Below are 10,474 nucleotides of genomic sequence, written 5' to 3'. Positions count from 1 at the left end.
GGACATAGAGAAAGCTGGGGTGTCAATGCTGTGTGCACAGCGTAAAAATATCATCACTGACATGAGAGAGGATAATGTCTGTTAAACGTCTCATTGTTGAGACGTGTAACCGTGAGTTTTTTCCAGACTGTTAATAGAATCCTTCATCATCTCTCACAAGCCAACGTCTCCATGAGTGACTGAATGCATCTCACTCTTGTGGCGGAGAAGGGCTGTTCCGTTTCCAACCATCATGGCTTTTGTGAGCCTTTTCTCCAGTCCCCCAAACCCCGTTCTTGACAAAAACATGTCAGACTCTGAGCTGGCAGGGGATGAAAGGTCGAGTAACATTCTTATCTGCAAATGCTTCTATGCAGGTTCATGTGTACGTTACGTCTTTAGTCAATGTTTTTTCTTTCGAGTTATCTTCAGTTCTCTAACATCAAGGACATTGGCGGTGTTTTGTGGCTCATGTAGAGGACAGGCCTCTCCCCATACCCGATTTTGATCATCATGTTAGTGCATGCATTTTCATTTTACCAACGCGATTTCTAGGTTCAGCTTTCCCAACAATGAAAACCAAGCCAAAGATCCTATCAGTCTTAATGTTTATCACATTTCTTGCCCACAGCTTTTCCATTGGTTCCATAGCCGTGTAGTCGCGACTAATATATGACTAGTAATTGATTTCATGTCATAGATACAGGGGAATAGGTCAGTCATTTTTATAATTTTGGTGTAGTCATTTGAGGGATTCTGAATATGTAAATAGCTGTGAGCCATTGAATGCCCCGCCCACACGCGTTCTTAGCAACACCCCTTGTTTGCTGGTCTCTACCTATCCTTAAGTAATTCCGAGTGGAAAACTAAGCCAAGTTTCAGATATGCAACATTTGGTGACAGTAGAAAAGAGAGATGTTCTTATGTATAAATTAATGTTGTTAGAGTGTCATAACGTAAGTGTGCCCTGTTAGTTGGAATGCGAAAACATGAAGATTGTGCGATCTTCTGGCTCTCATTGCTATTGGTCAGTTGACAGCACAATACCTTACCACTGAAGGGTGTTTGTAAAAGATGAACCTATTAGCTCACCCCTAGAGGTTGTCAGTCCTACGGTTTGTTCAGCTGATGCAAAATAACTAAACCTAAAGCCAGTCAAACATAGAACTGCTCATTTTCCAGTTTTCTCGATAAAAATTGAAGCTTTAAATTTATGGTCAATGTTTAAATGTTTTAATATTTAATTTTTATATACAACTCTGAGAACCATGATGCTCTTCAAAGTCCAAGTATTATTTTTGTAACCATCTGAATCCAACTTTCATATCTTTAAGCGTGATTTACTCTGAAGTTGACAGCATCCAAGAACCTTGTTTGGCTGTGATAGGAGATGTTTGGTCTGAATTTCAGTCCAGTTTCTTTAATTCACCCCTCTTTGCTGCTTTGTATAACTACTGAAAATGTTTCTTTAGCAATGCAGTGTCCTCAGAGTCAACCCATTTTTCATTTTTTTACTCTCAAGCCTAGTGTGGAAATGGGTCTAAATTGACAGGAAAACATAAATAGTCATTTAGTGATAGCTGCCAATAGTTAGCAGTAGTATAGAGAACAAAACTCTTAAAGTAAATGAGGCATGATACACTTGCCCTTTAAAGTGCTCCATGCCCTTTTAAGTCCGTGCCTTCCAGATTTTGTTGCAACAGTTATGACAATTAATTGTGAAACTGAACACAGTCATGGGCTTGCATGTAAAGACATTTCTGCATATTGCTCTGTTAGTCAAAATATGCAATAAGGACACATGTGTAACTCATACAGAATGCATCATCCGTTACATTAGTTGATGAAATCGTATCTGCAAAATGTCTGTATAACTTGTTAGCCCTCTAAAATTTCCTTTTACAATTTTCTGTGCCTATGTCACCTCTGTCTTGTTATACTAAGGGTGACCTCATAATTATCAAGTAGCATCCTCTTTTCCTAATAACATATCCACTCTTGAACCTTAGCACACCCCTCGCTCATATCCAGTGTGTATGCACATGCAATACTGCATGACTTTACAACCAGTAAGCGTAACCCCTATGGATCTCTTTGGCATTTTACCTGACCAAATTAACTGGTGGCTAATTTATCTGTTTTACTCAAAAGTGTCACATCCTTCACTGGGCTCAACTCCCTCCCCCATGAACAGGTGTTAGAACAAAGACCAGGTGTCATGTCAGATCCTGTTGCACATTGAAACTAAAACGAAGGTTTGACCGTTAGTCTGTATGTTGGGCTTCAGTGGCGATTTCTGTTTTCCCCCTCTGATTTTATTCAAAGGCAATTTTTAACCAAAGAGCAGTTATTTTGATCTTGATACTGAAGTTAATTTGCCACTCAATGATGTTGATCCAGGCTGTAATGTATACATTCAAATCTTTTCGTTTTCATTTAATCTTGACATTACCTTGAAAAATGATCAGTGAGGTGATGCAGTATATTACTGAGCTTCTTGTGGACAAGATGCTGATGAAATATTAATGTCTCCCAAGCTGACACAGCTGTGGGGATTAGGATCAGCATATTTACTGGCCCAGAGATCACCAGAACATTGAAACTTGCCAACATTAGATTTCATTCATTTATTGATTTTTCACTCATGTCCACGTGTGCCCGACTTAACTGTAGATTTCCTGATATAATCATAAACACAGATTACAATATTCTCAGAGCCTGCTCTCTTCTGATATTGTATGTAAGATATTTTCCAGTTTAAGAGGACGTTACTGCCAAGTACCTTTGTTTGGTAATAGTTTTTTGACAGTTGAATTTACATTATTGTTTGTCTCATAGTTATGTTGTATGTGCTATTTCTTTAAGTCAAATGGCTTTCTCCTAAGTAAACTGATCAGAATCAGTGTTTTACGCGTGGCCGTAAGTGTCGTGATGTCCCACTGATCGCTCTTTGTATTTTTTTTAATTAAAGGGAGGATGGTGAATTAGAGGATGGAGAAATTGATGATGAAGGAATTGGCATTGAGGATGAAGTGAAGGATGCCAAAGAGGGGCCTGAGGATAAAGAGAGAGAGAAAGATAAAGATGACAAGACCCACAGGCACTCTCGGAAGAGACACAGGAAAGAAAAACGACGGTCAAAGAGGAGGAGACGTGAGAGACCGAAAGTAAGCCAGTCGAGTGCTTTGCTAGTCTTTTGTAACAGTTTGTGTAACACACTTCTCAAAACCTTCACTGCAAAATTATTAACAGTTATATCACCAAAAACAGGACCAATAACTGCAGTATATACATAATGTGTTGAAAGCTACGATTGTTTGACATTTCACACATTAAGTGCAAGGCAGTTACCCTGGTATGTGTGTATAGCTACCAGATAATAAATGCCTGAGGACTAAAGGGGATGAATAGGCTGTATTTTTCAGTTTTGTATTTTTAAACGTATTTTTCTTTTAAAACAGGAGTAATTATGGCTCACTGGGCTTTGTTAAGAGTCTAGGGGGAGCAGTGGCCTGGGGGGTACTTTCTACACCCGCTTAACAAAATAAGGAAAAAAAAAAAACTGTAATGAGAAAGGCCAAGCATTTTTACGCATTTTTGTGTTTGACCTTGGTTTCTGGTCTCCCAGCACCATTCGCCTTCCAGTGGCTCGAGTTCAGACAGCTATGATTCAGACCAGGAGCACCAGGAGAGGCCAAAAAGTAAAAAGAAATCAGTACCATTCCGGGACTATGATGGCCAGTTTGCTCAGGTGACAAACTCACTGATTTTTTTTTAATTTAAAGAGAAGTAATCATGAAGTGGGACAGCTTCCTGGTTGCGTAGCCACACTTAAAGCATTGTAAGATAACTTTTCCTAATATTTTTTCCGGTAGATTTGGCCTAGATAAGCGCTCACATCAGCAGCTGAAACATTCTGTTGTTTTTATGTTTTCCTCTTCATCAGCATGAATCAAGCGGAGGTCATGGAAAACCTCAGAGGTCCTCACAGCGCAAGAGCAGTGACCAGGACAAGTACAGCGACTACAGTGAAGACAAGTATGATTATGAAGGAGAGGATGATGATTTCTCTGAGGAGCTTTCTAAGTACAAACAGGCCAAGGAGTCCAGTTCTTCCAGCCAAACCAAAGGAGGGAAAGAACAGCTCAAGAGATCTAACATGAAGGGTCAGCAGAAACAACAGCAGTGTATGTAGTCGTTGGTCAAGTATCTCTAAAAGTGTTTTTTGTTATACATTATATACAAGTAACCCATACTTTATGAATTACTTTTAATGAGGTATTGTATTAGTTTTATTAAAGGGCTTTTAGTTGTAATATGTAAGTGTATTTGCTGAGTAGAAGTTAAGTTTTCCATACATATAGCGTACAGGTAAACAAATAGCATATATGATTCGTAGTTACACGTCATTCTTCAGTTTTTTTAAGTGAGGTTTGTGTAGATCAGCTAAGGTTTCTTGTGGTGTTATTTGCAGGTGGTGCTCAGCGCGGTCGAGGCCGTGGAGCAGTGGGTAGAGGTCGGGGTTTGCAAAACAAGAACAAGAAGCAGAAAGGCAAGACCTGGGGACGGGGACGTGGCCGAGGTGGAGAACAGGGAGGAGGCGATGGAGTGAAAGCAGTGAGTACGAATTCTGCTTACCTGTGAGGATCTAAAGTCAGTACTTAGATTAATTTATGAATGAGATTAATGTGATTCATTCACATCTGTTTGATCTAATAGGAGGGAAAAAAACAGGCCACTTTTCAGAAAAAACGTCCAATCATGAGTCAAGAATTCATTAATCAACACACAGTTGAACACAATGGGAGACATATCTGCAAGTATTTCCTGGAAGGAAGATGCATCAAAGTGAGTTGTACAGTAGAGGTGATGATAAGTCTGGAATATAACATTTGGATTTGAACTCATTTATTTGACTCTCTTTATGTTCAGGGGGACCAGTGTAAATTTGAGCATGAAAATGTTGCTCTTGGTAAGAAGAAAGAGCTCTGCAAGTTCTATGTCCAAGGATACTGCACTAAAGGAGAAAATTGCATTTACATGCACAATATCCTTATAATGCAAATGTCTTTTTTTTCACCAACACTTAAGTAATTGTAAATGTTTTTAAAAATGTCTTTTCTTAAAGGGTTTCCTTATAGTTCAAAATGTTTGAGTGACTGATTATTCATGGAAGTATCACTTTAATGAAGTGTCTCTGTGCACTTTGCTGTTTTAGTTATGTGTTCACTCTTTTCTTTGATTCTGACCTTGACCCTGAAATTTACATGAGTATCCATGCAAGTTCTTTCACACTGGAGCAAAGTGTTACCAAGGAGACAACTGCAAATTCTCACATGACCCTTTGACTGAAGTTACTAAGGAACTCTTGGATAAAGTAAGTGATTATGAGACTGCGTAACACACAGCCAGAAATCATAGAAAGCACAGTGCCATTTTTGTGGTGGTATGTAATTAATAGTGAAGATAGAAGTTTTTTTTTTTTGTAGTGGTCAGAAGAACGGGATGCTCTGTCATTTCACCTTTGTGTTATTTTGTGTGGACACTTAGATCCTGAACATGGAGGAGGAGCATGCTCATGAGGATGAGCAGGAGTTAGAGGACCTGAGGAAACAGGGCATTGCTCCTCTGCCCAAACCACCTCCTGGGGTGGGGCTCCTTCCCACACCCAGCCCCAGTAGCCCTCAGGACGGGGGGAAGAAGATACCTTCTTTGTTTGAGATTAAAGTACAGCCCACAGTGGACTTGGCGCAGAAGATTGCTCTCAGGTTAGGCCTTTATGTTCACCGCCATGTTCACCACATGCCTTGTTCTTTGCTGTCCATTTGTAAACTGGCTGCAATTAATGCATTTACAGATTCAAATTCCACCTTTTGTTTTGACCTCTTTAAAAATGCCGTAGGACTTTTTGTAGTCATAAGACTGTTCTCATTATGGAAAATGTGCTTTGCGTGTTTCTTGGTGGGGTTGACCTTCTTTCCTGATGTTTGTTTTGTGGCAGGCCTAATTTCTACAACAGCTCATCCCCGCCTGGAGCACAGTTCCAGGGCAACGGAGGCCCTGATCAATTTAGTGGGGGTCCTGAGGACATGCAGACAGGCAGTATGATGCCTGCCTGCCCCAATACCACTCTTCCACCTCCTCCAGGCTCCCCTGGCTCCATTGGTTGCCCCTGTCCACCTTTTCCTGGGCCAGGAATGCCACAAAGTCCTCCTGGGCAGCCGCCTCCTCCTCAAGGTTTTATTCCAGGCCACCCTATGCCCCCTCCGTTTCCTCCGGGTCAGCGACCTCCAGGATTCCCCAGCAATCGGCAGAATCTAAGTCCCCAACAGAATCAACAGGGGGCACCATTCTCTGCAATGCCAGGGATGGAGATGCAGATGAACATGCCCTTCCAACCCATGGGACAGATGCCCTCAGAGTTCTTCAAGAATTTGTTCAGCAGTCAGTCCCTGGGTCTGACAGGTAAAGAAATGTAGTCAATTGCATGTCCAGTCAGTCATGTGTAAGAGAGCAGCACTTTACTGTACAGCAGTTGGCTGAGTTTTGGCAATCATGTATTTCAGTGTTATTGAGAAGTAGCCTACATGGATTTAATCATATTTTACACTTTTTTTTCACTAATTTTCTGATGTAAATTTATGTTTGCTGGTCCTATAGTAAGACATAAATTGCTCCCCCAAGCCCACCTAATCACTACTAAAGTACCTGGTTCTTTCATTTAAACATATGACTGTTCGTGCTTCTAAAATATAGCTATTACAGATTCGCTGTATTTCTGGATAGTTTATAGTCAGGTGTAACCTCATCAGTTGACCAGCAATGCCTTTCAAGTTAATATTTTTCACTTTTCAGCTGGTTAATCTCATATTTATTAATCTTATGCCATCCTTTCTTCTCTTGTCTTTATCAGAGGAAGGCCAGTCATCAGGCTCCATGCTGGACCCCCAGCAGCAGCAGCTGCAGCAGGGAAGTTCTGAGTCACACAGTGGCATGCAGGACTTCCTGCCTGCCATGCAGAAAGCTCTATTTTTACACCTGAACCAGAGCCAGCAGGATCCTTCCGTCTCTCATAGGGCCGAAGGGCAGGGAGGTCGGACTGCCGACATAGATAGAGGTGTGTTGAGAGATAAAGCTAACGTTATATACAGCATAATTGTTGCAGAGAGTCTAAATTGTAGAACTAATCTTTGATTTTGTTTATTTAGTCTGTATGTTTTGTTAAGAGCTTTTTTTGTGGTCAAGTTCAGCTCTTAAACTCCTAATCCTGTTTTAGATGAAACCACAAACTGGTATTCCAGTGATGATGAAGACAGTAGCAGTGTGACAGCTATCCTAAAGTCTCTGAAGAAGCAGAATGAGATGATCCAGAGTCAACAACCTCAACCTAAACCTCAACAGCCTGGTTCTGCCACAGCACCTCCTGCCCTCAGTGATCCGAGACTCCAGAAAGCTCAACCTTCTAGCCCACGGGTGAAGGTTGATCCTCGGCAGCGTCCCTCAGATCCCAGGAAAGAAGCGGAAACAGTTTCAGACCCCAGGCTGTCCAGAGATCCTCGCAAGACAAAGCCTCCAGATTCTAACCCTTCTAAAGGTGACCCACATCGCCACTCGCACTCAAACCCTACCGTCTCTCAGAAACTTCCGGCTGGGGAGGAGGATGAAGAAGGTGAGAGGGAACTGAGGGAGAGGGCTGCCCTGATCCCCTTGGATCCCAGCCCTGGAGCTGTGCTACGAGACCCTCGCTGCCAGTTCAAGCAGTTTAGCCACATCCGTGTGGACATCTTACTCCAGCGACCTGCATTTGCTCAAGCTGTAGTTTGGGCTCCTGAAGATCTTATTCCTTTACTGGTTCCCAAACAGGAGTCTTCTATTAACCTGCCTCTGCCCCCTCTCATTGCTGATGCTCAGTTAAACCGCAGCCTGTCCTCCCCTCCCGACCACCCCTCTACATCCACCCCAGACCCACGTCTTACTACTGCTCGCCTCAAGGAAACTACTGGACGGTTAGGCACCCTCCCCAGCAGGACTCTGGAGCCTAAACACACCCAGGAGAAACCTCTAGATCCACGCAGTCACAAAGCTCTGGATCCCCGGATCAGTCGCTCCAGTAGTTTGGACTCCAAGCTCCCTGGGTTGAGGGAGTCATCAGCTTCAGGTGGTGCAGTGGTGGACCCAAGACTACAGAGATCGAGTGCAGGGGCTTCCACCCAGGCTGCAGCTGGAGCCAAGCCTGAATCTGAAAAACTTCCCCCTTATGCACCTCGCCTGTCTTCCTCAGGCGCAGGACTAGAGAGCCCCACCACACTACTGGGGGGCATCAGCTTGTATGACCCCAGGAACCAGACCCTACTCTCCCCTAAACGTGAGGGTGCAGAGTCCCCAAAAAAGCCAGGTATCCTCAAGCAACCCAGTAAGCGGGAGAACACTCCTCCACCTCAGCTCTCACCCACACAGTCAACAGGGACAGGGCAGGACAGCAAAAGCACTGACCACTCCTCAGATGGACACACAGGCAGCTGCCAGTCAAATCCCCCTCTACCCACAGTGACATTAGCACCACCCTGCTCACCTGTGAAGGTGGCTGCACCCGCTGTACACAACCTACCCATCCAGGCCTTGGCGGGTTTGATACGGCCACCTTACGCTGACCCGCGCCAGGTGAAACCATCCGGACAGGTGACAGGGACTCTTCAGGAAGAGGGGGATGAAAAAGAAGAGGACAAGGATGACATACCACTGAGAGATGTGTTTAAGACATTTGATCCCACTGCCTCCCCCTTTTGTCAATAAAACCCACCAGTGATATTCAAGCTAAACATTTCTCCTTAAACATTCTCCTTGTACACCTCTGTGACTTTGTTGAGCTTTTTGGGATTTATTTATATTTGTTTGTGTATATAACCTCTCTAATGTCACATTGTCAGCAGATAATAGAGTGAATTTGATTCCTTTGGCTTCACTTCATGTGCATCTGTGGTATCGTGAATTTATGACTCTCCACAGCTAGTACTGGAACATTTCCATTATGTTCATGGTGCAGTGCTGCCATAGGGTTGTGGCAACATTGTGATTCACATATTGAGTAGGCAGAAAACTTGGCTGATTTCCAGCTCTATGAACTATGTAGTAATATGATGGGTTTAGTGCGTGCAGTTGTCCTTCTGTTTCAAAGGGATGTAAACTACTATAGTACAGTATAACGGTTTAACATTGATATTGTGTATTAAATGAAATAATGGTTGTATTAAGATGTAGAAAGAAAACATTTTATACAGTTATACAGTATTCAGCTTGATAATATTCAGATGCTAGAGATGTATTTGAACACTTTGCTATGATATCGAGTCTCTTCATACCCTCTCTCTAAACATATTTTTGTTGGTTATTTAAAATTATTTTATATTAATGGTCCAGGTGTACCTTGGCAATGAAGAATGTTGAGATGGTTAACATAAGAATTTCACAAAGGAAAAGAAATGTTTTGTGTGTGTGTGTGTGTGTGTGTAGTGTATGGTGCTATTTTGTTGAAATTTAGCAGCACGTTTCCTTTTTTACTGTCTGCATATCTATTTGGTATTGATTTTTACGTTTTGTTTTTTTTAAATCTTAAATGTTGTTTTTCACTCCTAATATGTAATCATGTTGTTTTGTTTTTGTTTGTCTCTTTGACACATGAGATCAGAAAGGACATGAGTGAATGACCAATTTGTTTAACTGCCTTTTTTATTGGTGTCTTAAATAAAGAGCAAATTATATGATGTCATATAGTTGTAGGAGGTGTTCATAAAATACGGAATGTGTGAATAACACAACAGTGCTTGAATCAGTGGTGACTCTCCATCTCCAGTTTTACATTTTGTAAACAATTATAACTAATATAATTGAATAGTTATATTCAGCCACAGAATATAAGTTGTGGCTGATTATAACTTCATCAGAAGATGCTAAAGCACACAAAGTTAACTATTCTATTTTGTAGTCATGTATGAGACCACTTTATTTGTAAGTCTCCAGCATGTTTACGTGTGGAGCGAGACTTGGGGCAGCTGGGTGCAGCGAGGTCTTTCTCAGGCCCAGATCATCAGTCTCTGGGTTTAACTGCTGCTGGGCTCGATGGAGCAGAAGGTTCTTCTTCCACTGGAAACACAGAGTTGCTGCTTTTGCCGCTTCAGAGTTGGGTTCAGGCTGCTTTAAGCCCTGTCAAAAAAACAAACAAACGTGTTTTATACTAATCCATGGTTTCAGAATACAAGGGTGCAAATCATGTCAGTGATAATGCGTACATCTAATGAGCATAGAACCTAATATTGAATGACTGTTGTAGCTCAATTTTCCCTGCAGTGACCCTGAGGACCTCTTAGACGTGGCATTGACCTACTAAGCTGCCATGCTTTTCTCAACCCTGTCCGTTACTTACCAGGTCCTTGATCGAATAAGATGGGTTTGAAGCCAGGCTAGAATGAACATGTACTATTTTGTTGCCTGGAACTGA

General features: G+C 42.1%; 1 protein-coding gene across 1 annotated transcript; it reads left to right on the top strand.

The window, feature by feature from the left end:
* Nucleotides 1–232: 232 nt before the first annotated feature.
* zc3h6 (zinc finger CCCH-type containing 6) lies at nucleotides 233–9,163 on the top strand. The gene is made up of 12 exons (XM_030772822.1): nucleotides 233–318; nucleotides 2,951–3,146; nucleotides 3,608–3,730; nucleotides 3,926–4,166; nucleotides 4,454–4,596; nucleotides 4,699–4,827; nucleotides 4,912–5,026; nucleotides 5,247–5,356; nucleotides 5,530–5,747; nucleotides 5,981–6,444; nucleotides 6,893–7,096; nucleotides 7,256–9,163. Exons 1-12 carry the CDS (start codon nucleotides 233–235, stop codon nucleotides 8,770–8,772), a joined length of 3,546 nt encoding a protein of 1,181 aa, XP_030628682.1. The 3' UTR covers nucleotides 8,773–9,163.
* The last annotated feature ends 1,311 nt before the right edge of the window (nucleotides 9,164–10,474 follow it).

This window comes from Chanos chanos, chromosome 4 (genome assembly GCF_902362185.1).
Source record: "Chanos chanos chromosome 4, fChaCha1.1, whole genome shotgun sequence".
Lineage (NCBI taxonomy): Eukaryota > Metazoa > Chordata > Actinopteri > Gonorynchiformes > Chanidae > Chanos > Chanos chanos.
The sequence above is the reverse complement of the archived record's forward strand: the minus strand, read 5'-3'. Positions and strand labels throughout refer to the sequence as shown.

Excerpts from the sequence above, each read along its gene's own strand:
- zc3h6 (XM_030772822.1), top strand. The coding sequence starts at position 233 with ATGGCTTTTGTGAGCCTTTTCTCCAGTCCCCCAAACCCCGTTCTTGAC. Across the intron at positions 3,731-3,925 it reads ATGATGGCCAGTTTGCTCAG|CATGAATCAAGCGGAGGTCA; the intron begins GTGACAAACTCA and ends CCTCTTCATCAG. Across the intron at positions 4,167-4,453 it reads TCAGCAGAAACAACAGCAGT|GTGGTGCTCAGCGCGGTCGA; the intron begins GTATGTAGTCGT and ends TGTTATTTGCAG.